This window comes from Durotheca rogersii (assembly GCF_024521655.1).
Source record: "Durotheca rogersii strain YMJ 92031201 chromosome Unknown GGS23scaffold_3, whole genome shotgun sequence".
In the NCBI taxonomy this organism is placed as follows: domain Eukaryota; kingdom Fungi; phylum Ascomycota; class Sordariomycetes; order Xylariales; family Xylariaceae; genus Durotheca; species Durotheca rogersii.
In genome coordinates this window covers 1,571,125-1,597,113 of record NW_026251234.1, presented here as the reverse complement: position 1 = coordinate 1,597,113, position 25,989 = coordinate 1,571,125, and the positions used below count along the sequence as shown (strand labels likewise).

The following is a 25,989-nucleotide window of genomic DNA, read 5'->3' as shown; positions in this document are numbered from 1 at the left end:
GCGGATAGATCCGCGTCGCGAGGTTTAGGTCGCCATCTACAGCTTAGACGACGTGGACACAATCCAAAAGGTCTCCTAGCATCACATCTGCATGCGCGGGAGTAAGGAGCTCGCAGCACCCTTCTCATCACGACGTTGTCTGAAGCGAAATCTATCCAATTTTTTATAAACCCCAGTGTCCAAGTAAGTAGCCATGCCCAAGCAACCGACGCTGACAAAGGGAAAAAGCGTATAGTAGTAAGTAGTAGTATGTCCAGTAAGCAAACCCCGGGACGGCGCTCTCCCTTCCCTCCCCCCTTACCGTCCCCCCCTTTTTCATAGAGAACAAGCTGAGCATGCACCAAATCTTCTCCTCCCCTCTCTCGCCGAGTCTCTCATATATATATCTATATATTTAACATCTCCGACCTAGGCACTATCCCTCCGGACCCCATAACGACGAGGCACTCTCGTCGGTGATATCCCTTCCGGGGGCGCGCGCTCTAGCAGCGCCTCCAGACGTAGCCCCAGGTCTCGGAGGGGGCGGTGTCGGGGTCCTTGCCGAAGTAGCCGTGCTGGGAGGCGGCGGCCTGCTGCAGGGCGACGCGGAAGTTGACGTTGAGCAGGCCGACGTAGCCCGACGACGTGGTGCACCGCGACCACGCGACCTGGGCCGCCGGCACCGTCCCGCGCGCCGTCACGTCCTCGCTGAGCCGCGAGCTGCCCTCGTTCTTGAGCGTGCCGCGGAGCGTCGACTGCGCGGGGGCCCGTGTTAGTAAGACGATGCGTCGGAGGTAGAGAGAGAGAAGGGGGGGCAGGAGGGGTAGGAGGGGTGAGGTGTAGGCAATAGTAGTAGCAAAAAGAGACAGAAAAAAAAAAAGTCAAAACGTACCGTCTTGTCGGCGTCCTCGCTCCAGAAGCTCGTGACGTACCAGTCGAGGGAGGCGCCGGGGTCGAGGACGAGGTGGCCGCGGACGGCGACGTCGCGGACGGCGGCCTGCCAGCCGGCAGTGCCGGTGCCGGCGAGCTGCAGCTGCAGGTGGGCCTGGCAGTGGACCGAGGCGGCGTCGGCGGCGCCGGGCACCTGCGCCTCGAACGCGTTGAGCCGCAGCGACGGCGCGTCGTCGCCGCCGCTGCGCTCCACGCCCGGGCTCGCCGACGGGCACCCCTTGCCCGAGTACGTGATCGACACCACGCGCGGCGCTGCCGCCGGCGCGTCCTCCGCCGGGCTCTCGGCCGGCACCGGCGACGCCGCCGCCAGGTTGGCGGCGAGGAGGGGCGCGAGCAGCGACGTGGTCCGCATGATGTGTGTGTGTGTGTGTGTGGGTGGTGGTGGTGTAGGCGCAGCTGTAAGTCTTCGCAGAGGAAGGAGGTTCTCGCGCAGAGTCGGAGAGGCCGGGCGGGATGTCTTAAGACGGGCGGCCGCAGAGGGCAGAGGCAGGGATAGGATAGTAGGGCGGATGTGGAATACTCTGTATATAAGTATGTAGAGTATCGCAGAGCAGCGTTGGCGGCGAGGAGAGAATCTGACTACGAAGTCGCGTGGAGGACTCTGCTGGAGAAACAACAACAGCCAGCACCGTTCGAGACGCGGACACCGGGCCCTTTATAGACGACGAGCAACCGCTCGTGCGACTCGCGCAACACACACACACACACACCCCATTCGCGCTGACGGGTCTATTCTCTCGCCTCGCCAACCCAGACGCCTCCCAGTCCTAGCACCACCACCACCAAGCAGCCAGCCAGGCCCTCGGCGTGAGGCGTGGCAAATTTCCGAGGGCCTGCAGAGCGAAGCGACCAAAAAGAGATGGACCTTCTGGGCCCCGCGTCCCTTCCGGGGGGTGCCTCGGGCCCAACCGGGCCTTCTCAAGATTGGCCTCTCTGTGGTTAGACACGCGCGGCGGAGGACGGCAGCGAGCGCGCCGTCGTCGTCACCGGCTGAAAAAGAAAAAAAGGGGGATGTTTGGCGAGGATGGCGCACGCGCTCGGTCGCTCGCCACGTACCGTGGCCTGCTAGCTTTCCGGGTCTCTAGGAAGCGTGATGAATGTGGCGGCCGAGGGAGGAAGGGAAGAGGAACACCGGGGGAGGGGAGGGGAGAGGAACAGCCAGCGATTGGGGAGCGAGCAAAGCCCATAGCAGCTGGGCTGGGCGGCCATTTTAGCCATATTAACCAGAGCTACCCATCTCGCCCCGGGAAAAGGAAGGTCTCGGAGCGGCCCCAGCTGGAGGGGGGGTTGGTTAAGGGAGGTTTAGTTGGAAGGGGGAAAATAAGAACGCCATCGACGACAAATCACCCAGATATAGTTAAAGGCGAAAATCTGCCTGTCGCCGGGTAGCAGCAGCACGATATATATCCAGCACCCCGGGTGATGCTAAAATAAGCAGCGGCGATGGGCAACTGGGGAAGCGAGGCGGCGGCGACGCGAAGCCTAGAATGTCTCCGTCCCATCCAGACTGGCGCTTTTCATTTGCGCTACGCGAGATTGGCATCCTTCCGCACAATTTCCAGTCCCAAGTCGCTCCGGGTTGCCGTAACGAACGAGCCTGCGACCTCCGGATCTAGTGGCGAACTGTCCCCAGCGCCAATCTTGATGCGAGCGTCCGAGAGAGAAGCCTCAGAGGGCAACAGTCGATTCTCTCTCTCTTTCTCCCTCTACCGGAGTCTGGATCTCCCCCAATGTGCTATTTATGGAATGCTTCATATTAACTGCGAGTGGCGGAGGGAGCAAATATCGACGGCTAGATGGGTCGATCATCAGATAGAAACGCATTCTGAATTACTTGCATCACCGCATCCCGGTAACTGTCGCAGGACCCTACAACTAAATTTGACAGCCTTCTCGTGGTGAGGCGACCGGGATGCGAGATGGCCAATACTTGCTCCCGGCAATTCCCATCGACAGCTCCCGTATTTGTGGTGCGACTATTCGGTCTGGGGAGAGATATCGATGATGGTCCGTAGTAGCCGGCCAGCGCCGAAAAGTCTAGAATGGACCTGCCAAATGGCACGCTCTTGGACCCTGAAACTCCCAGTCTCTCTTCAAGATCCTACCCTGAACGCCAGTGCCTGACTCGATGCAGATGCCGATGAAACCCCTTCGATTACCTCCATGCCCGACCCTCCCCTACACCATAATACGTCGGAGGCCCTCGGTGCCGCCGAGAACCCGGCGTCCTGTAACGGCGCACCTGCCCTTCCCGCTTTCCCACTTGCCTGTCCGGTCGACCATGAACTCCTCTTGCTTCGGGTGTGTGCCTTCGAGCCACTTGTGTATGCAGGCGTAGCAGTACACGATGCCCGTTTGGCAGGCCGTCGCCGTGGTGATTTGTTCCTCGCAGATGGGGCACAGCTCCGAGTCTTTCGGCGCGGGCACCGTCAGGATGGGGAGCAGCGACGGCGTGGCGATGGGCGCATCCTCCGCGAGGGGGATTTCGGTATCTGGCGCCTCGTCCTTGTCCTGGCCGTCGGCCCGGCTCTTCCTCTGGGACATCTTAACGCCCAGAGCGGTCAGGCCGGACACGATAGGCGGTGGCAGCTCGAGATTCTCGGTCGCCTTCCTCGACAGTTGCTTCGCGAAATCCGACGCGTACCACCACTCGAGGAACTTGAGCGCGAAGATGCTTGTCGGTAGCAGGACCGACAGGCTGCCAAGCAGCTTCGGCCCCAGGGTTCTCGGGTCGAAGAGACTTCTAGAGGAAGGCGGATGTCCCGGTCTCGGCTTTGCCAGGGCCTCAATAGCCTGGAAGTCGGCAGCGTTCATCCTACGTATTCGCGTGCCGATGAGCCACATGAAGGGGTTGTGATACTTGGTGTTGTCGAACAGGTACGCCAGGCTGAAGGCGATGATGCTGAAGTAATAAGCGGCGTGCACGCTCGGGTAGACGTTCCGGATGAACCACTTGTAGTAGTGCGAGAAGCGCTGCTTGAGGGTGGGGTTCGCGGGCATGCGCGTATAGTTGGCGCCGAGAAGGGCGCGCGGGGCCTCGATCTCGTAGCTCTCGTCGAGTTTCCGCTTCAGGTAGGGCACGGCGACCATGACCGCCAAGTTTTTCCACACGTCGGTTTCGCTGAGCTTGAGGGTCTCCCGCACTAGCGCTGGGGCTTTCGCGGCCGCACGTGGGATCTCGGCATGCAGGGCCTTCTCTCGCTTCAGGCCGTAGAAGTGCTCGGTGAAGCTGCCGCCGCGCGTACGTAGGTAGTGGCGCTCGACAACGAGCATGGCCAGCGCGTAGAGCTCATCGAATGAATTGACGACGCGTAGCAAATAGCGCGGGTAGCGATGGGTAGCTACGGTGAGGAGATATCGCAGCGTCGGAGGGAGAAGCGAGTTGAGCTGCTGTTCGGAGAGGAGCTCAAACAGCGAGGGCTTCTGGTCGTCGAATGTGCCCCGGAGGGCGGTAACGAATTCCATCGCAGCTGCTAGATGGGCCTGGATGATGATCTATTTATCTCCCTCTCCCTCTCCCTCTCCCTCTCTCTGTATCTTTCGTTGTATTTCCTGTTGTTTTTATCTTCGGGAGTGGAACATGTCGGTTAAGAGAGAGAGAGATCAAACGGGAACGTCGGGTGGGAGGGGATCGCGGTGCGGTGTGTCCGGGAGAGTCGAATGTAAGGCAATGTATGTCGTGCCCGGTGGATATGAACGTGGGTAGATACAAGTCAGTCTTTGTGGATAGTCCTTGATGGACGTATATGTATTATACACGTATGGACACGGTATGGGCACGGGTACGGATACCGAGATGGCGAGGGAGATGGGATGAAAGAGTTGCTAGCTGGTTCCGTGCCGAGGTTGGCGAGGTTGACGTAGGTACTTACCTACAACGGGAAAGGAAAATAAAGACGAAGCCCGGGCCAACTGCCCCTGGCGCGTTCCCGCACCCCACAAGTCACCCTGGCCGAGACTGTCGATGCAGGAATTATACCTAGCTGATATACCGCGTAGGGTACAGCCATAACTTATGCATATGTATGCGTATAGTATGTCATGTAATGGAATGTACCTACCTATGCGTTCCGCCGCGCGCGGCACCAACATGCTCGATTTAACGATATTCAACCCCGTCCACAGCACACATTTATTCGTTAGAAGCACACATGTCTACAGAAACAATATCTCGGAATTGTATATCGTCTACCGAGGCCCCTAATTGTAGATAGAACTCGTCGTGAAGCCGCCATAAATACAGCATAAATAAAAATGGGAACGAGAAGACGAGATAAGGGTTGCGAAGAAGCCCCGTCGAACAGTCTCAATAAAAGCAGGTACCTATGGTTTTCGCCTGATCCGATCCGCTTCCCCGAGCGAGATCAAAAGACCAACTGCGAGAGATAGCGGGCAGCTAATCCTCCGTCCATGTTACCCACGAGATTCCCGTGATCTCCAGCTCCAGCCCCGGCTCGTCGTCGTCACCTTCGTCGTCGTCCGACTGCTCAGGGTCGTACTCGTCTGGGGCTTCGTCGAAATGGCCCTGGATGAGCGGCAGGAAGTCATGTGTCAGCGCGCGGTAGCTGGTCGACTCCGTCACTTTGTCCGAGACCTTCCAGAATGCCGTCGGGCCCACCGGGCCGCGCGGGTCGTAATCCCTGCAGAGCCGTCCCAGCATTAGCTCAGCACCACGCATGTGTGGCAGAAGGTCGCAGGATCGCTCCTCCACTCTTATGGGATCGGACTTACTTGTCAAACCAGTTCCCCAGGACACCCTTAGCGCTCCGGACGCCGCCAACCTGCACGTTTTCGCTCCGCCACCGCTCGACACCGCTGAAGACTGAGAAGGTGGTCCAGCGGACCTCGCCTTCGGGTGTCAGTCGCACCGAGCCTGCTCTCTCGCCGAGTCCACGTGACCGCGTGAATCTGTGGTCAGCAGGACATCCTTGTCAGCGTGGGCAACGGACGCACCTTTCATACCTCTCAAGTCCGAGTTCGCGTTCTCGTCGAAGCTGTTGTCGAGGGACCGCGAAATTCCCTCGAAGAACACCACCGGCAGCGCCTGCCCGTCCTCCGGCCCCGGGGGTTCGATCTTGGTCACCCGGAGCTTCATCAGGATCAGCCGCGTGGCCTCGCCGACGTCGATGGCCGGCCGCGGGATGTGCCGTGGCGGCGGGTTCTCTGCCGAGTTGAAGTTGTAGGCGAAGAAGTCGGTATAGTCCAGGAAGCAGACGACGCGTAGCCACATCCCCGTCACGCCGTACGGGTCCTGCAGGTCGAGCGGCCCGGGCTCGTGGGACGTCGGGATGGGGATGGGCTTATAGCTGTGCGGCCACGTGCCCGCGAAGGGCATCTCCCAGAAGTTCCTGCATACCGGGAACTTGGTCAGGCCGAGCTTGCGGAGGTTGGACCCGATCACGACCATGATCGCCTCCACCTTCTCCCAGTCCACGCGACCCGTATCATCGTCCATAAACGGCCCCCACATCGTGTTTTCGGTGTACTGCCGGATGTCGTAGACCTTGGAGCAGGCGAAGGGACTCATCCTGCTGCGCCGGGTCCGGTGGGACTCAGAATGCGCGTATAACACGGGCACCCCATAGAGGCAGTGTAGATGCGCACTCTTCTGGTGGTCCTCTCGCCGCGCTGCCTCGACCTGATTGTCAATGCTGCACTCGCCGCGAGCGCGTTCGTAGATGAAAGACCGACGTAGGAAGGCCGATTGGTTAGTCTCTTGCTTGAAGATGGCACTTAGGAGGTCCGCATTGAGGGAGGACGGATGGGTCGTCGACTTGACCCGGTCGGTGTCGGTGGCCGCATTCCGAAGGAGGGCCGTGACGGTGTCGTAGACGAACGGAAGATCGTTCTTCTGTACCAGCTAGGGTTAGGAGAGTGAGGGATTTTTCGAGGGGCAACAATGCGGGTGAGACAAGCGTAAGCAGAATGCGCGAACACGTAGGTAAAAACGAATAAGCAAGGTATAGGCCATCCCCTAGGCTAGAAATCGAGATGTGATCGCACCTTATCTTCGACATTCTCCCGGCGGCATATGATTTGGAGGCGGACGGCATTCTTAAGATCCTGCTCCCAATTCACGGCAGACCTGTCCGTTGGGTTGTCGAAGTTGTTCAGATAGACGGCCCGGAACAGCGAGGTGTTGCCCGCGACGGTGTGGTAAAAGCTCTTGCAAATGCGGGGGATCCAGGCCAAGTCGGGCGGGTCGACGAAGCCCAAGACATGTTGCAGGATCTCGGGGGGGAGCTCGGTCAGGAGGACCATCTCGCCAGCAGACGGGAGCGGAGAGGGAGTCCTCTCTCGCACACTCGCTCTCGTCTATCGCCGTGCCTCTGCGACCCCCCGGGAGTGTCGCTGAGGGGTTTGCAAAGGTGGTGTGCGTACGTGAGTTGGAGTGCAGAAGAAGGTCAAGGGTGAGCGCTGCGTCTGCCGGGATGAGGTGAACGTAGCTCGGCGGGCGGGTTTATTAGAAAGGGAAGGGAGGGGAGGGGAGGAGAATGTAAGCTACCGGATCGAAGTCACACGGATGGCTGGCCCTACGTGCTGTCGGGATTATTTAAGTAGGAAAAAATCCGGGAGCAAGCTCGGAGTTAATATGGGAGCGATCACGCCCTCTTCCCGGACGTGTCATCCCTTTCTACCATGTAGGATGAGGTATGGATTGATGGACGAACATTGCGATAACGCATGAACCTGTCCCGCATGGCGCGATTCCGAATTCCCTGCGCAGGACGGTGGGCTAGGCACCTACACTAAGAGGTACCTACCCACCTACCTTAGGTACCGTAGGTAGGGAGGTACCTGACACCCACCACTAAACCTGCCTGCCACTACGTTGGATTAGTAATACACAGGTACTTACCTCCTCAAAGAGGTAGGGTAGGAGGTACCTTTTCCCAACCTCTATAAATGTACCTATGCATGTAACCATCTTTAGAGGTAGCTAAAGAACGAAGACTACCAAGTAGCGCTGGTAGGAATCGAACCTATCCTTCGTTAAGTAACCTACTGATCTGGTACCTATATATAAACCTGCCTTTCTACCTACCTCCTCTGTCCCTATACCGATTCCTGCCCTTGGGTACCTCAGATATAGAGGTGCTATGTAGGTAGGTATGTTAACATCGCTTACTCATACGTGGGTAGCCTACCAAAAACCTCTCCCGCTATTCGCCAACCTGGACATAGGGCACCGGGGCCGCCCCAAACCACTTCCCGCCTCTGCTGTCGGCGCGAGACTACACGCCGATGGAGTTAGACCCAGTGCCCGGCACGTCTTCCGCCCTACGCCAACACCGCGTAGTATATACCTCTCTCTCTCTCTCTCTATATATATATATATATACCCCTGCCCTCCAACATCTCATTCGCGACCTCGCCTGCGAGGGCGCCAAGCGGCGACGACAACGGCGCCCACCACCCGCTTACAGGCTTGCCGCGGGAAATCCCCCCCGCTCCCGACTGCGGGGAGGGCGCGGGGGCCGGATTACAAATCAACACCCTTCGCCCGGCGGAATCGCCCAACTCGACTCCCGATGTAGTTCGTCCTATCCCGTCTTCTCAACTCCCGCTCCACGGTAGAGGCATCCCGAAAACATCGCCAACGAAAACACTACCGGTAAGTAGCACAACGAACTGCGACCCTACAGGACACGCCAGTATTTGCTTGTTCTTGATTCATCGTATATATATATGTATATGTATGTGTATATACGTATCGAAAGAGTAACGAACCTCACACGGGGTATGTATATATGTGCGTGTGTGAGGGAGAGAGAGTATGCCGCACCAATACGTCGTAGTGGGTATATAGCTAGATCACAGTTTTTAAGCTACAACAACAATCAGCCCGCCAACACAAATCTCCCTCCCCTCCCCCCTCCTAGGTACACATCTCTGGTAGGCGGTAGGTAGGGCATATATATATAGAGATAGATATGTGTGTATATGTGTGTGTGTGTGGTCCCCGCAGCAAACCGAAAAGAAGAAAAAAAAAAGAAAGGAGAAGGATTTTTTTAATATGTCACCTTGCTCTTCCATGATCCGTTACCCTTTCCTTCGTGCATCGATGGTTCTCAGATCGTCGTGAGTTATTGCGTTTCCTATTCATGACAATCCCGTCGTGTTGTGCGATGGCGGGGAACCCTGTCAACCAACGCTCGCACCGCTGTTGAGCACTATACAATTGCTCAGCAACGTCGCACCTTCGTGGAGCAGCTCCCACCGTGTCGATTCGAACGAGTCTTTTAGGACGACGAGCAGGGCGCTGTTGTTGTTAACCCCCCTCATGCCCTTGAGGTCTTCTGGCGATCCCACCGAGCCAACTCTTAGCAGATACTCCCGCATCTGGCTCATCTTCTCCTGCGGCGTGGTGGGGATGGGGACTCCGGGGCACGGTCCCTCCAGCGCGAAGCCGTAGCACCATACCACTAACGCGGCAAAATACAGCACCCACGGCCGATTCAGCAGCACGTCGTCTCTGGCCAGATATGTGACCACGGCCGACTGGTGATGGCTGTACCCGTCCGACCGCGGGGCCGAATTCGGGGGAAGTAGCACGGAGCACAGAAATTTCGCGGCGTAAAAGGTGGCATCGCGAGCCTTCGCCGAAGGCGCCCAGAGGTCTTTCATCCTTCGCTGCGCGCTGGTCAGGTCCTGGGTGCCGATCGCCCTGCCGAGCAGCCGTTTCGCGCGAGCGAAGATTTGACAGTCGACGATATCCACGTGCATCGCCATGTGCGCCAGGTGGTGCAGCACGGTCCGACTTTCGAAAACCACGTTAGCCTCGCTCCGCTTCTCGTAGCTGTACGGGTCGACCACCGTGTCGGCGCGCTGCAACGACTTGTCGAAGTCGGTCTTCCACGAGTCGAACGCTTTGGTAAGCGTCGACCGCCACTTGTCGCGACCGCCGAGAGCCTGCTGCACACCCCCACCAAGCGAGCTTACTTGGAGATCGCGTTGGTTCATGTGCCAGCTGACACTTAACAGCCCCGCCATGAGGATTTGGCGACCAAAGGGGTTCGTCTGAACCTCCTGTCCCGCCAGCGTCCGCTTCAGCCCTTCGAGAAACGAGATGGGTTTGACTCCGTTGGATATGAGATTGGCTTCGATCCTCCCCACTTCGGCGCCGCTGGTGGCCTTCCAGAGTCGGTCATCGCACGGCAGGGGCAGGCGCATCTCGTGCGCTACCATCACCGTCGAATGGCCGAACATTGTAGCGTGGATAGAGTCGATGAGGAATGCGGCGAATGCAGCGCGCCGAGTGGTCTCGTTCGTGATCCAGTGGTTCCACCACTCGTCTGGCGTATGCGCAAGCCCCGACGTAGAGGAATGCCGGGAACCGCTCGCGCCTTGCTTCTCGTCACGCGGATTAGGCGGCGAGTCGAGGGCGGACTTCCCAATCAGCGACCTCCCTCTCCGCATGAGCGTGATCGTTGTCGCATGGTGGATGTGGGCTCGCTCGTGAAGCTCCCTCGTCGAGTACATCTTCTCGTAAAGCTCTAATAGTATCAGGGTCTGGAAGATCCAGAGTTTCGCGGGCGGTCGGAAATTCACGTCCATGAATACCTCCCATCGCAAATGCCATGCGAAGAAGTTGGAGAGCTGGGACCCTGCCCTGATGACCTTCGGCCCGTGGGTCCGGTCTAAGCAGGCGGCGCCGATCGCCATGACGGCTATCAGTAACAGATTCGGCGTCCGATCCGGGGAGAAGGTCGGTTTATGGAGAATGGGGATCTGGTCGCTAAAGTGGACCCAGTAGGATCCTATGTACTGTTGCATCATCTTGCGGCTTAGCATGTGATTTTCGTCGCTTCTATCCCCATCCAGGATGCTCTCTCTTTGGCGCTCGACCGGCGCATGGTCGTTCTCGTGAAACCGTTCCTTAACGAAGTCGAAGATCTCCTGGCTCTTCTCTTCCGACAGCAGAGACTCGGGAAGGTTGGGATCGAGAAGGTTTGTCACGGCCATGACCTGCTGCGGCTGATTAGAGGGCGGGAAATAGCCCAGAGACGCACTGTCCGTCCCGTAATACGGCATGCTATATTGATGCTCTGCGTAACTATATTTGCCACCCGTTAGCTTGAAATGGACGCCTTCGGTGGATGTTGTCGACACGTACTTGGCATACTGGTTTTGCGGCATCATGTGGCCCAGTTGAGGTGAACCGTCAGGCCCGTTTGTGTTGAAGAGATACGCGAAGAAATCCTCCGGAATCGCGACGTACGGAGACTTACTCAGAACGCCATCGCTGCCGAATACCGGGATCGTAGTTTGAGTTGTCATCTGGTCGAGCAGCATCATTTCGCCGTTCAACTGGGCTTGCGCGTGTTCGTTATAGTCGCTAGAGGCCGTGTGCGGATAGCCTTGCCCGGAATCCCTCGGGATGCTAGCAGCTGTCGTGGTCGGGAAATCAGATGGCGGCAAGGTGAAAGGCGTCAAGTTCTGCTGGGTGACGTAGGGCATCGCCGTGGCTGACTGGGGCGTACTCGTAAGGGGGTTGTGGTAACTGCCGTGTTGCGTGGATACTGGCGATATGACGCCGTAAGGGCCGCTGACGTTGGTTTGGACAGTCGGCCGCGGAGGACCCGTAGGGGAGTGGTGCGGATGCCGGGTGCCGTGAGGACCGGGATAGCCGGGTTCGTGGTGTACATAGCCGTCCACTCCGTTTGAAGGTCCAGTATGGGGAAACCCCGTCGGAGGCGTGCTGGCTACCGGCGTGTACGGGGTGGCCATAGGGTCTTTTGGTGACTGATATTCAAAGTGAGCTCCGCGTCCTTGAGTATAACCTGGCCCGAGCCTGTCGGAGTCGGGGGAGACGGCAGCAGGCGTAGGGTACGGAGCTCTTACGTTGTCGACGGGAGAAGTCTGGCTGATGAGGGAGTCTTTTCGGTTCAGCGCAGACCCCTTCGCAGTATGGCGATCCTTATGACGGTTGCACAGGTCGAGTCGGACGAACTGGCGCTTGCAATCCTGAAAGTCGCATCGGTAGATTTGTTTCGGAGAGTGGTTCAGCTGGTGCCGGTATCTATGTTGACGAGACAACAAGAAAGCCAGGTTAGTATAGCCAAGTCGAATCAAGCAGGGAGGAGGTTGGAAGCTCACAGATGCTCGGCCCTCGAGTAACTCTTGCCACACCCCTCGGTCGGGCACTCGAACTTCTTGTCCAAGCCTTTGCGACTCCGCCTCCGCTTTCTCACCGGCCCGTCTGAGTTGGACGAATTGTCGTTCTTGGTGTCACCTTCGCCGGCCGGGTCACTGTCATTTCCATCCATCATATCCTTGTCTAGGGAGCGGCTCCGGCGACGGCCACGCTGTGGGTCCTCCTCCTGCTTCACATTACGCGGCGGCGTCGGTTCCTGCGCCATAGTGGCGATTGAGGCTGATCGCACGAGAAGTACGGATGGGCTGGCGTCTCTGGTCGGGGCGGGGAGGACAGAAGTCATGTTCCGTTAAAGCGTCATGATATTGCGGGAGTCGTGCCGCCTCGGTTTCCAGACCTCCTCTCTCCCTCTTTCTCTCTCTCTCTCTCTCCCTCGCGCGCGCGCGGCGAGTGATCGCCCCTCTCGTGGGAAGGCTTTCTCGTAACACCTCAGACGGGATAGTAATTGGTCGGCGATCCTGGGTCGCTCTCGACCCAAATAAACAGATTCGACTCGGTGAGTCGGCTGAAGGCGTCGGTTCGGTGCTACGCTCCGAGGGTGTTTCTACGTACGCGTACCACAACGTCGCCGTCGGAGGGGGTGTTTCTAACGCCCGCAGAGCGCGTGGCGAGTGGCGATGGGATAATTGCGAGCGAGGCAAGTTCGCGAAAAAAAGGTCGGTTATAGCAGTGTCTACGAGGACGACGGGGACAGCGGCGACTTAGCGGTATCTAGTTCGAGGGTCCTCGATACCAACGACCTCGCCTGAACGCGGGAAGAAGAGGGCAAGGGTTCACCACATTACGGATAGAACCAGGGCGATGTGGTGCGGGTGCGGGTGGGCGCGCGCGCGCTATGTGGGCGGAAAGCGATCGCAAGGTCTGGAGTCAGTGACGGTCACCACTTGATAAGCGGAGAGATGGTGAGCTGATCGGAACGGATGCGAAGAGAGGGCACGCGATAAGTTGAGCTAAGGAACAAGCCTAGGCCAGGGGGGGGGGGAGAGGAAGACGAAGAGTTAGATCCAGTCTTGGATGGAGGCTGGAGGACGGGTTAGAACAAGTACGAATTTGCAAATGCCGCCCATTGCGGCAAATTGGCCATGGAACGGAAAATGCCTGCGTTTTTTCACAGAGGAATCCTCCAGCGATCCTGTTCCGCTGTACACATCGACGTACACGCATCCGATATATACATGGTCATATATGGCCTACCTATGCGCATAGCCAGAGTTGGGAAGAGGACGGCGTGCGCAAGGGAGGTTTGCAGGTACAATACAAGCGAGGTACCAGAATGCTCGTCTGCGTCTGTCTGCCCGTGCAGAAAGGACGTCCAGGGATCTATCCCCGTCCGTGCTGCCTCCTCCGCCCGCACGTAGGTAGGTACCTATACATTCCGATTATGTATACCGGTACACGCACATCCCATCTCATCGCTATCCCGTCCCACCTATCTAGGATATACATGCCAACCCATAGTGCCAGCCACGAAAGAAAAAAAAATACCTAACCTACCTACGTCTACGCTTCCTATGCATGCGGACATACATATCACACACGTACACACGCACATATAGGTATACATACGCACGCACACCATACGCATACATTCAGGTAGGTTCAAGTGTCTTAGCACCTACGGACCTGTATGCTCACATGGAAACCCTTCCCTCCGTCGTATAGGCATGTCCGTACATCGAAACCTTGCACCGATACATAACCTAGAGGTGTAGGTGCCTATGCCCTGTCTGTGCCGGGTTCCAATGGTTGTCTGTGTGAATTAAATACGAGCTTAGGTTAGGTACCTCCACCTCTTATTATAGGTACATGCATCTGGGTAAGTGGCCCGCAGGATGGAGGAGACTGGAGGACCTCAGAGAGGAAAAGAAGCGGCCAGGCCAGGCAGAAGTACCTTGGATACTCCCTATATGTGTGCACCTAAGGTAACTCACAGATGCCCATAGGTACCTCATATATGTAGGTACATGCATATTTGCCCCAGGTTGGAGGTTGTTCCCGGGGAATGGAAGTTAGACAAGTTCAATCAGCAGCAAGCAACACGGCTGGGCGGGGTTGAAGAGTAATCCGCAGAGGGGCGTACATAACATTGGTAACATCGAACGCCAAAACGCCACCCCAGTTGGGTAAGGGAAAGTGGCAGTAGGGGTGCTACCCAAGCTAGGCACTGCCAGTGCCCTCCCACCGACCTGCCCAGAGGTGCCTATCTTGGGTAGGATACTATGTGCGGCCGGCCGAGGTGCCACGCGCACATACCTGAATGAGGAGAGGAGAGGGAAAATAGAGAGAAAAAAAAGAGAGAGAGAGAGAGAGAGAAAGAGAGAGGGAGGGAGACCAAAAGAGCGACTGGGAGAGGAACGCCCGGCGGAGAGCTGCGAGAGGGACGGGATCGGATGGGAGATGCCAAATGGGGTGCGGGGGGGAGACTGGAAACGGGACGACCAATTAGCTGGTACCATAGCACGGAGCACCGCTATGCAACGCGTGGGATTGGCCGGGAATTAAGTAGGACGGACGAGTTGGGAACTGAGCGACGCCTTGCTGTCAGTCTGTCGTAAGGCGCCCGACGGCGTGAGAATACTGATATCAACCTACCTCATCGTAACACGGATACCACTGCTGATACTTTTGATCGCGCTGTGCAGGCTATATTTCGTGAAATTTATCTACGTGCTGTGGGCAGGTATTGGGTATAGGTACTCCACCTCCCGACCACCTCATACTCGTGAGACGCGGGCTTTTATAGGTACGAGTACGAAAAAATCGGGAGGGGAGGTAGGGTGGGGAGTGCGCCCGCTACTACTGGGGCGGGAGAGCGGTCGCGAGCGCGTGGGCCGAGGCAGCGTCGCCTTTGTATGTGCATTAGGTAGGTACTCGACGTCTTAGGTTGCCTGCCTAGGCTAACCAAGTCTCGCAGCTGGCTCCCTACGTCCATACCCTAACGTTCCATCGCGGACGAGGAAGCGGAAATATTTTGGAGCTGCATGGCGATGCGAGGGCAGGATATATCTGACTGGGGAGGGAAAAGGAGGGGGGTGGTGGGGTATTATTTTGTGGCCCCGTCCGCGAAAGAGACGACTAGGGGGTGAAGGGGAGGGGGGGGGGGGTTTGAAGAAAAATCTGTGGCGCGTGAAAAACGAAGAAAAAAGAAAGAAAAACACAGGCCGGCGGCGGCAAGACAAGGGCGACGCGGCACCAGAACTTGGCCCGAGATCGCGTGGAAGTCACGCGCGAAACCGTCGAGAACCCGTCGAGAGTGGTGAGGCAACGTGCGAAGGCCACGAGCGAAGGCCACGAGCGAAGGCCACGAGCGAAGCCGACGTACGTTGGACTTGAAGCATACCAATGGCAGATCGACGACGGGACGACGTCGTCGCAACCTCGAGGTTAGCCGTGGCTTATCGAGCGCACATCCAACGGCAGGTAGCGCACACGCTTACCTGTACATATACCTGCATGCGCGTGCATCACATTTTGTGTGTGTGTGAATGTCAGTATATATGAGTGTGTGTGGTTGGGTGTGGATGGGGTGCGTGGAATGGGAGCGCTGGTGGGGAGCGGGTGGTGCGTGGGCGACGAAGCGATGCCCGAGGCGGTTTTGCGTGTGGTCTGCGCGCGCTTTTCTCTTCGACCCCAGCTAACAAGACCTGTGTTGTTAACCTACAGTAGCCCGGCGTTGACACCACCTACCCTCTCCGTATGTCACGTCCAATCTTGATAGATTAATTATGTAGGCGGAAGTCAGTCACATCGACGGGCGTGTGTTTATAGGTAGACAGCAAATCAATAAGACCTTGCAATAAGTAATACCTGTATGCAGCCAGCGAGACGGTCACTTCCCCAAGCCTACTCCGAGACGCCCCGAGCACGCGCGGACGGATCTGCAACTGGGCGGGTAAAGTCGACTGGGGAAAGGAAGCATCGAGGTGGTAGATGAGATCGGCGAGGTGAGGGATCGAGTCAGGCGGCTGAAATGGGGAGTCCCTACGATGGAGGGCCGGAATGCTTGAGACGGGTTGAGAACCCAGGGAACAGGATGGGGATGTGGGAGAGGGGTGGGGGTTCCTCCATGATCGAATGGGAATGGACGTACCTCTACGTCCCAGTCCCCTCCCGATGCCCACATAACACCCGTCCCTCCTCATACACTTAGAGCTAGTAGGATACGGAGTCGACGCTGGGTATAGCACGGCACATATGACGCTTGAGGTCTTGTTCTCAAGCACGCACGGATGACGAGGTATAGTAGCGGGTGAAAAAGTCAAGCAGCTAGCCTCGGACCCAACTAGCTCCCTACGTATGTCTACGCCGTGCAAAGCGAGGAAAGCAACCCCACCCGCATACACGGCGACGCATAGACGGTTATATGTATCAGTTCTACTTAGACCTCGTATCTTGGCACCCCATTCCGCCCGGGCGAGAGGGCAGAGGTACCTCCTGGGGAGCCTACCTATTGCTAAGCTACCATGTACACACATAAGGCGCACATTATCCAGGCAATCAAGTTGTCCGCCTCGAGCCCCGTACGGAAATAAATATCCACGCGTTTTGCAAGAGAGGGACCGTCCGCAGGCTGACTGCCTCGGCGACTAGCGAGAGAGGTAAGACGGCCCTTCGACTCCGTCCCGGGTTGGGGGGGTTGTACGGCAAGCTAAAAATGGCCAGCGACAGTTCCGACGTCGAGAAAGGGCTCGCCAACCTAAACGCACCCATCTCTGGTACGTGCCTGACGAGCCCAGTTCCCAGTTCCCGTCAATCCCGTGGGAGGGCTTATGAGTAGTACCCTGCAAGTCACGTCACCTCTATTAGCGATGTTGTATTCCTGTTGTCGCCCCGACGCAAACCACGCCTTCGCCCAGACGGCTCTCTTCTTGTCCCTCGGCTCTCAGCTACTTGACGCACGACGTGCACGTATATAGCCCTGGATAGAGTTTGATATAAGAGTAGCGACTACTAACCGTCCCGTGATTTTGGGGGTGGTTTTCCTTCTCATGTGCGTACAGGTGTATGTATGTGATATGTGTGTTGGAACGGTGATCCAGTTGCGTGGGCTCCGTCCGGAAGACGAAACCAGAGCGTCAACGTCGATGGTTACCTGCAAAGTCCAAACCTATGAAAGGGACAGGGTAAATGCGCTCTGATCCCTTGCCGGGCCATGCTACAGGCACGGGTTGGAGTATGTACGCAGTACATGTTCTACCTACCGCGCACATGTATAATAACATCAGCAGCTGTCGGCATGTACCCAGGTACCCAGCGTACCCTGACGCGGGCGGGCATGTACCTATTAAGGAAGTCCCTCCTGTTTCTGAACGCGTACTAATCGTGGCTGCTCATTTTCCCGGGTACGAACCCCGCACCTCGCGACTACCTAGGAGGTCGCCCCCCCCCCACCGGCGTCTCTTAGGCTGTGGTGTACGTACCACGTTAGGAGGCACCTTGCTACGTGGAGGCATAAACCAAGAATAGAGGGACGAGCTGAAGGGACTAGAGATACATTAGGTACTTAACTTGGTATTTATATACAGTGATGCAAGGTACAATCTTAGTCTCCTCAGGGAGAACCACCTACGTTCGTCCTCACCCCCACGCAGTCTTCCCGACGAACTTCAGCCAAGGTGGCAGGGCTCAGGGTCGGTGTCGAAGAGAGCGAGACGCAGCTGGTATTGGACAGACTTGCATGGCCAATTCGGCGTATGAGTACGTAAGAGCTCGCCTTCTCGGACGACTCCGAAGAGGCGCCCGCCACCGCCTCAGGTGGTACCCAGGTGGTACCTTCGTGAGCATACAAAACGCATGGGTATCCCGTGCCTTTGGAGGTACTTACCTAACCGAAGGCAGCTTAGGCTAGCGGCCTATGACGATGCGCATACAGGGTGTCTAGGTACCTAGGTACACACCGACGCTCCCCAGTTCCCACGCTAAGGAGGAGTTCCACGGGCTGTGGAGACTGGGGTCAGGCCCATTGATTGGCTGATTAACTAAGGCTTGGCGATTTTAGACTACACGCCTGCATATGTGCATACGTGCATACTTACCTAAGTCATCATAGTCATTGCGGGCAGCGGGCGTGGGGCATGGGGCATGTATCGAAGTTATTGCCCGGAGCCCACCGGACAACGTTGTCTTGCCCACCACCACCACCAACTGCTCACACAAGGATAGCTTCGATACCGTTTTCACGTCTGTATGCATGGCATCTCACCAAAGCCCCCAAGGCGAGACGTACACGTGCGACAGGAAACGTCCAAACTACATGATAGTAAAATTACGACAGCCCGGCGAGCTTACTGTACCTACTTCCTAAACGGTTACCGTACAGCCAGACGCGACGTGTCCGAGCGGATCGCATAGCAGGTGATGGATCACCGCCGCCGTAATACCTGCTGTGATCGCCGTCCCCCTTAGCTACATCAATCGAGGCCCTCCTTCAGCTGGCCGGCACTAACACAGCCTAGGCGGTCCGCCGAGGCCGCCAGACCAGCAGCTGACTTCTGCAGAGATGCCTTTGGTCGCTTGCCACCGCGTGTAGTCCGCCCCCCGCTCCCTTCCCTTCCCCATCCCTCTCCATCCTTAGCTCTAGACCGGAAAGCCCGCAAAAGCCCCTATGATGAAGGGCCATTGTTGTCATTAACTAGGTAGGCTTACCGACGCCTTGGTACGCCCATGGTCCAAGTCGATAGTAGGAAAGTTTGCGCGCGCGCGCGTGTGTGTGTGGATGGTCGTAGACTCAGCCGGGTGGTGTGAAATCCTAGGTTTTTCTGGAAAGAGAACCCGTGGTTGGTTCCTCGGGGGATCTCAGGCGACCAACACCTCGTATGGGTGTGGGCATATATCTTACCTTCCAGGTCGCCTAAACATCGACGACTTTTCCGGCGTCGCAGATCTCGAGAAAAGACGAACACATCTGGCCGGCACGGTGGTAACCTGGAGCAGGTATTTTCTCGCCCGATCTCCCCAATCTAGAAACATCTAGGAACGCGAGAATGAAACAGGAAGATGCAAAAAAGAAAGAAAAATTTTCGTTAGATGCAGAGCCCAGTTGCCAAGCCGGTTTAAAGTCCGCGGGTACATACATTCTGTGTGGATGGGTAGATCGACGATCATGGAGGAAAGCCAGCGCCGATGCGGCACTGCACGCAGCTACATGCAATACGGGGGAGCGCAGTGTCTGCGATGGTGCATCTACACCAACCACCGCCCAACCCGAGAGCAGGCCTGCAGGTGACCCCACTGCTCTGGCTGGGGACAGTGAGAATGTCCAGGTGCGCTTACGGGTGGGTGTGTCGCAACGAGGCCTCTGAGAAAGCTTCTGGAAGCCGACGAAGAGAGGCAAGCGAGTTGCGGAGGCGCCGGGCAAGGTGGCCCACCTAGCTGGGATATCCCTTTCTCAACACCGAAATAGCACAATTGGGTAGGGTATTCTCCCCCATCCTCAATCTTCCCCCCAGGCTTAGCTCAGCCTGTCCGGTCCACGCGACGCTCCCATGATCCATCGGGTCCATTACTCAGGACAGCCACGCTAAGCAGCTGATCAAGCGACGGCTAGTCGACAGCACCCCGGGGATGACGAAGGCGAAGAAATGGGGGGGCAGCCAAACAAAAAGGAGGCAAGTTTTCAGCCACACCCAAGTCTGCATGGAACCCATCTGCAGGTGGACGGAAGCGGACGGTCGAGAGAGGAAGCAAGTCGCACGGTGGAAAACTGGAGTGCATGATAGGCAGCTCAGCACACCAATCCAGCGAAAATCGTAACCGAAGGTGGGTAGGTCCGAGAGGCGAAAGAAAGTGAGCGCCGTCACGGGGACAGCAGGCCGAGAGGGAGAGCCAGCGAATCTCGGCACGAAGTCGTCGCGCAACTCGGGACGAGGTGTACTCCCGGAGAGGTTTTATCCACGCGCGGCTGGCCGTGAGGATGTTTCGTTTCTGCCCGTCGGTAGTTTTGTTCACCTAGAGTTGCAACGCCAGGGACTGCGAGCGGCTGGCAGTTATCACCTACCATACTCGGTTGCGCGCGCCATTGGAGGACAGCGTTTCAATGAGGTCGGGGGGGGGGGGGATGATGACCGCCTGCAGTTCTATCGCATACATACGCCCCCCTTCCCGAGCGAAGACAAATAAAGGGCGCTCACAAGCTGCGCAGAGGCGCTACTCAGTCCCACGTCCCCGGCTGCGTCGAAATGTGTCTTAGGAGCTGATTTACTAGCAGACTCGAGAACGAGGTTCACGATCAGCATCTTACCCTCGATAACTTGCAAGCGTCTCCTCCGTCCGGAATACCTACGAATCTATCAGCGGGCTCGGTCAATGAAAGCTTCCCGGTGCCACATCCATCTGCGGTAACCAGGTCGACCCTCTCTCCCCCGTCATACATACCCTGCATTCGGCTCCCAACAAGAAAAGAAGGGTGGCCGCAAGGTCGTTTTTCTAACGCCAGCATTGCCGCTCCTCCCCCCCCTTCTTCCCTTCCCAAGGTCGCCTCGCAGTGCTTGGTTGCCTGGTGTTTCGGGAGTTCCCAACGGACGTCCTTGTGGGCATGGTATTACAGACGGCCCGGCTCCTTGCTCGGCAGGGCAGCGACTACCACGCCAAATCAAATCATGGATCTCCCATCGCCGTGGGTATGCGGTGAGACGAAGCAACCCTTCGACCCATTGCCTACGTCCATTGCCGTGGCCAGACGCCACGGTAGCATTCTTGGACTGCTTCCTAACTAATCGGGAATTCCTGCGGCATCGCCATCTTTTTTATTCCTTTCGGCTTTCTAGAAAAAGATTAGAATTGTCGTGCTGACGATAGAACCCCCGGTTGTGACATTCAATCCTAGCTGCGGCTTGCCCATTTGCCTGCCTCTGAAGCTCAGGTCAGGCCGGAACACTGCGCTCGCGACGACTACCGGACATGCTGCGGGTGATCCATTCCACTTTGTGTCTACGAGGGGAAGATTCGTGCAAGGTGAAAGGTGCGGCCCCTGCCAAAAACACTCTATAGGCAGCTTGAAATAGTCCCGAAGTCCAGGCGCCCGCGTCTACCAGATGTTCTCGACCATCGGCTAGATAGAAGGGGGGACTGTAATACGTGGGACGTAGCTCCGGGGAGAATTCGAATGCCGTAAGGGTCTCTGCTCTTAGGAAACGCCTTTTGCACCAAGAAGTCGACTATTTGGTCTTTGTTCATCTCGATCTGGGCCGGAGGTATCGACGTATGCCGCTGGACTTTCAACCTATCTATCAAAGTAGCAGGAGTAGCAAGATGTTACGTACGAGATCAGCCCTTATATGTCAACATACTATGAGTCGTAGAATGTAGGCGCCTACTATGTTTTACGCGACACAAGATTTATAGACCGGACAGGTTCCGACACTATGCTCACCTCGCAACATCATCGTGAACACCTTTGGGGGAAAAAAGGCTTCAAAGCGGCTCCCAGTAGCCTGCGTAATCTAGTAATAGCCGCCTCTTGGCTCTGCCAGGTTCCTCCCCGTAGTGTATTCCTCTCACCAATGTCGTATGCGGCCGTTCCTCGTCCCTAGACTCGGGAGCTTATAGTATCAGGACCGCCAGCAAGGGGCATCTGAATAGATGAGGGGGGCACCACTTACTTAATTTGGCCCGGGTTTCGTATGAACTTCTCTCCCCCACGCCCACCCCTTCCTATCCGACAAGAAAGCAGGGAAAAGGAGAAAGGCAACCGGCGCGAGGCGATGCTTTTCGCGCCCTCGGTCGGTCCTGGAAGTGCAAATAGCGCAAGAGATGCGCCTCAGCTACTACCACCGAGCTACCAAGCGCCGGCAGGACAGTCCTCTGTCTCTCTAGATAGACCCGCTCTCCGGCCAGCCCCACGAGGGCCGACGACCGTCTAAGGCCGGGGGGGGGGGGGGGGGAGGTTGTGTCTTACAAACTATCCCCCCTGACTGACTGACAATGACAGGGCGGACTGCCCTCGCGCGGTCAGCTTCCGCCGCCCTCCCGCCCACCATAGATAGCCGGGCTCCTCAGCCGCGCGAGCGGGGGCGACGCCCCTGAACCGTGTCCGAGACGACCGCCGGCGCGGGGCGGGGGCAGACCGCAGGCAGCGCCTGTCTCTGCCCGGGCGAGGTCCTCCGGCCTCTCGCCCACGCCGGCCGTGGACGCCTTCCGCCGCGACGACCCCGGGCCGAGGCACGCGGCGCTGGGAGCGCGAGGTCGGCGCACCCGCGGCGGCGGAGGGGAAACGCCCGGCGGAGGGGACTGCCGCGGGCGAGGCCTGCGCGGTCGGATCCGCGCATCCCAGCGCACGCCGCCCCACGCCCCCCCGCGCGCCGAGAAGCCCGGCGCCGCCCCCCCCCCCCTCCTCCCCCTCTCCACTTACTCGGCCCGCGCAGGGCGAACGGCGTCGGCCACGCCCCAGGGCCTGCTGCCCGGTCCGTCCAACCTATGCCGGATGCTCCCCCCGCCCCTTTGCCGGATATCCCCTGCCCCCCCCCCCCTTTCCCCTTTATCCACCTCAGTCGCCTCCTCCGCTACGCGCCCGGTCTCCAGCCCCCGAGAGACGCCGCCTGTCGCTCCCGCGCCCGCGTCCGGCACGCGCGCGCTTACACCGTCAGGGGGGGGGGCGACAGAACTCCCCTTCCCCAACCCCTGGCAGCTGACACCAATAACGGTGTTGGTTTTGCCGCTTTCTCGCCCATCGCTTCCCTCTCCTCCTCTCTCACACCAACACCAGCAGAGCGCACACGCCCATGCCCGCGACGACCCAGAGCAGGAGCCCTAGCTTTTCCTGCGCGACAGGCCGTTGTTGGTGTCGTCTAGGGGGAAAGCGTGGGGAGGGAGGCTAGAGAGAGAGAGAGAGAGAGAGAGAGAGAGAGAGAGCAGTAGGCTGGCGAGCCGGCGAGCCGGGAGCGACGAAGAATCGTCGCGTACCGGGAAACCTCGACTTCCTTGCGGTCTCGGGGTCACGTAGGAATATAGTAGTGTGTACATATATAAATATAAACCGTGGGTAACCGTCGAGCTCTTGGTGGATGCTCGAAACATACATAGCTAGTATGCGATCAAGGTCATACTAGTCGAGGTAAGTCTCACTGAGCCCCCTTTTGGGCAAATGGGACGGATCTACTTACTTGTATTCCTCCTTCCCATGTTAGGAAATCTCTGAACGACGTCCTAGGGGTTGGTTAAGATACCAGACGAATTGGGGCTCGCTATGGTAGAGCATATTGCTAGCACTTAAGACATCGGCAGACACCGGCAATTTCCGTATGCTAATGCTTCTCGTGGTTGGTTTTTTAAATACTCTATGTATCCAGCGTCTATTGGACCTTGTGAGAGAGGATGGCCTTCGAGCCGGAATCCTCTGCGAATAGCATCGGACTGTTTTGTTACCGTAATCCCCCCTAAAGCCGCCCGTCGGCTCTTGCCCGGGGCAGAGAGTAACCCAGCTTTCTCAATCTCTTATTCCCTTGCACAAGAAAAAGGAGACGATAGTCAACCGGTCCGCGTTTTACCCCTATCTTACGCTTTATATTACCCCCACGCAGCTTGGTGGCAGTTCTGGGACCCCGCCCACAGCCGAATGTAAGCCCTCGTGTATTCTTATGTATTCTCGACTCGCGCTCCTGGTTGATGACGAAATGCCTGCCCCTTTCTTTCCCCCTGAAGTTCCTGATCGGAGTCCACGCCATAACCCAGTCTCGAAACGCCGGGGCATGATCCAAGTTTAGTGTTGATGCACATTACCTTGGTTATTGTTATGCTATTATCGGTGTGACGTACTCGCCGTCAGGCGTTCGTCTCCTTTGCATACCGGGTTTCTACTGGCCGTTAAACTGGTCATCGATTCCAGCCATGTTAGGCTCGACATTGTGGTAATCAAGAATCTCCGAGTACCTGTTGCCTCTAGCGTGTTAGTCGTCGCTAACCTTGTATGTGCGCATCCGACTGAGAGATAACCAGCCGAAGGGCCCGACGAATCAACTCACATCATGATCTTCCACGTCTCGACTGGCAAGTCGGCGTCGTTGAAACTCCAGTCAAACTTCTCGTCGGCGACAGGTTCGTCGGTAGGATCGTGGTAAGGGGCAAGGTACTCGTGCGCTAGCGCGTCCGCTGCGGTTACTCGCTTCTTAGGGTCGAACACGAGCATGCGCTCGAGAAGGTCAACAGCTGCCAATAGTCAGTTTTAGTTCTTAGGAACTTGGGACACGCCCTTTTCTTGTCACACTAACCCGCGGGTTCGGCGTTTTTGAACTTGTTCTTGAGCGGCTGCCGGTCCCGTTTCGGTAAAGATTTCACGAATCTCAGCGTCTAGCGAAATCTCAAGTCAGCCGGCGTTCTAGAACAGCGCAAGACGTCAACTCACGTTCTCGCTGGCGATGGTGTTGATGACGTCGTCGGGGGGAGTGCCTAGGAGCTCGGTGATGATCGAGAACTGGTTGACATGGTCTTTTCCGGGGAAGAGCGGCTTCCCTTCCAGCATCTCGGCGAAGATGCAGCCGGCGCTCCATATGTCGACCTCTACGTCATACTTCTGCCAGGTAAGCATGATTTCGGGCGCGCGGTAATATCTGGTCGAGACGTATCCAGTCATCTGGGGATCCTGGATTCGAGCAAGACCGAAATCGCAGATTTTCAAATCGCAGTTCTCGTTAACCAAGATGTTACTAGGTTTGAGATCCCGATGAACGACGCCAGCAGAGTGGACATATTTAAGCCCTCGCTAGCAGTCGGAATCCGTCAGTGTCTCCTTTTCCTTGCCACCAGGTTAAGTGTCGCGGAGCACGCACCATGATCTGATAGAGGAAGTATTGGATAAACTGCTTCTCTAGCGGCCTCGACGTGAGCAGTCGGTGCAGGTCGGTACCGAGGAGCTCCGTGACAAAATAGCTAGGTGTTAAGGGTCAGCATATCGAGGCAGAGACTTCCTCTTTCGGAATGTTGTCACGCATACATGTCTTCGAGGGGAGAGATGAAGATGTCGCTGAGAGAGATGACCTGAGGAGCAGAAATAAGTATCGTTTCGTCACGGCGGTTCTCTGGCAAGCGGATACGCCCCGACTCACATTCTCGTGCTTGAGATGCTTCAACAGTTTCAGTTCTCGATACGTGCGCTTAGCTAAGACGGGTGTGCTGAAGGGCTTCATGATCTTCTTCACGGCCACGTTCTGATTGGTGAGCTGATCCTTCGCAGAGCTGTGCAGCGGCGATTTATGTCGTCAGCCGTTTACCTGGGGTCGAAGGTGCCTCATAATGGATAGGCCGGCAAGAAACATACCAAACCAAACCAAAAGCACCCATGCCGACGGGTTGCAAGTCCGAGTACCTGTTAGGTCGTGCGTTAATCTCGGCGATTGACTGGACAAAGTAATATTGCAAAGAGCGCAAGTTACCTGGAGGTTATCTCGAAAGTCGTCCCGAAGATCTGGGCCCTCACGAATTCGGCCATGACGAATGCTTAACGGGTTGCCGTTATTTTTCTCTAGCTCTTACTCTCTCTCTTTTCCTCTGGGGGAGGGGAGCGGGGTGTATCAGGTTTGAACAGTACAGAGCTCAGGGAGAGAAAACGAGAGACAAGAATTGGTTGTTGGATTGCGGCCCAGCGTCAGCTATCAAATGAGGCGGGGGGGAACAAAACGAGGGGCAGAGGAGGCGGAGCGGCGATAGATAAAACCTTGTGTAAGCTCGATAGCTCGATACGGTGTCGTGTAGTGCTTGCGTCGTGTTGCGCCGTAATGGTACGGGACGGTGTCGAGAGAGATTGAATTCGAAGTCTGGTACCGGAGGAGGCGAAGCAGGGTAGGGTTCTGGAGGCGAGGCAAGGGAGGTTAAATAGGAGGGCAGCCGGCACAGCCCTGGGCGGGTGAGGGTGTAGGTAGTGGGCGTGGCCGCGGCAAGTAGGCAGGTATGCAGACGCCGTGTCGTCTTCT

At 57.2% G+C, this 25,989-nt stretch overlaps 5 protein-coding genes across 5 annotated transcripts; all 5 read right to left on the bottom strand.

The window, feature by feature from the left end:
- Positions 1-296: 296 nt before the first annotated feature.
- GGS23DRAFT_615358 (uncharacterized protein) lies at positions 297-1,670 on the bottom strand. Its single transcript, XM_051520712.1, has 2 exons — positions 872-1,670; positions 297-734 (listed from the first exon to the last, which is right to left on the bottom strand). Exons 1-2 carry the CDS (start codon positions 1,280-1,282, stop codon positions 483-485), a joined length of 663 nt encoding a protein of 220 aa, XP_051375491.1. The 5' UTR covers positions 1,283-1,670; the 3' UTR covers positions 297-482.
- Positions 1,671-2,970: 1,300 nt separating this feature from the next.
- Positions 2,971-4,535, bottom strand: GGS23DRAFT_288879 (Pex12 amino terminal region-domain-containing protein). Its single transcript, XM_051512620.1, has one exon. It carries the CDS (start codon positions 4,393-4,395, stop codon positions 3,109-3,111), a length of 1,287 nt encoding a protein of 428 aa, XP_051375490.1. The 5' UTR covers positions 4,396-4,535; the 3' UTR covers positions 2,971-3,108.
- Positions 4,536-4,976: 441 nt separating this feature from the next.
- Positions 4,977-7,634, bottom strand: GGS23DRAFT_552043 (uncharacterized protein). The gene is made up of 4 exons (XM_051515379.1): positions 6,934-7,634; positions 5,893-6,781; positions 5,662-5,803; positions 4,977-5,570 (listed from the first exon to the last, which is right to left on the bottom strand). Exons 1-4 carry the CDS (start codon positions 7,189-7,191, stop codon positions 5,327-5,329), a joined length of 1,533 nt encoding a protein of 510 aa, XP_051375489.1. The 5' UTR covers positions 7,192-7,634; the 3' UTR covers positions 4,977-5,326.
- A 1,137-nt stretch (positions 7,635-8,771) lies between these two features.
- Positions 8,772-12,711, bottom strand: GGS23DRAFT_288786 (fungal-specific transcription factor domain-containing protein). The gene is made up of 3 exons (XM_051512619.1): positions 12,031-12,711; positions 11,048-11,953; positions 8,772-10,987 (listed from the first exon to the last, which is right to left on the bottom strand). The coding sequence occupies exons 1-3, from the start codon at positions 12,369-12,371 to the stop codon at positions 9,076-9,078; spliced, it is 3,159 nt and encodes a 1,052-aa protein (XP_051375488.1). The 5' UTR covers positions 12,372-12,711; the 3' UTR covers positions 8,772-9,075.
- Positions 12,712-23,877: 11,166 nt separating this feature from the next.
- GGS23DRAFT_603006 (mitogen-activated protein kinase HOG1) lies at positions 23,878-25,508 on the bottom strand (the record flags this gene model as incomplete). Its single annotated transcript, XM_051519419.1, has 9 exons — positions 23,878-23,953; positions 24,046-24,229; positions 24,292-24,370; positions 24,426-24,782; positions 24,850-24,949; positions 25,014-25,057; positions 25,126-25,255; positions 25,338-25,385; positions 25,453-25,508. The coding sequence occupies 9 exons, from the start codon at positions 25,506-25,508 to the stop codon at positions 23,878-23,880; spliced, it is 1,074 nt and encodes a 357-aa protein (XP_051375487.1).
- Positions 25,509-25,989: the final 481 nt, after the last annotated feature.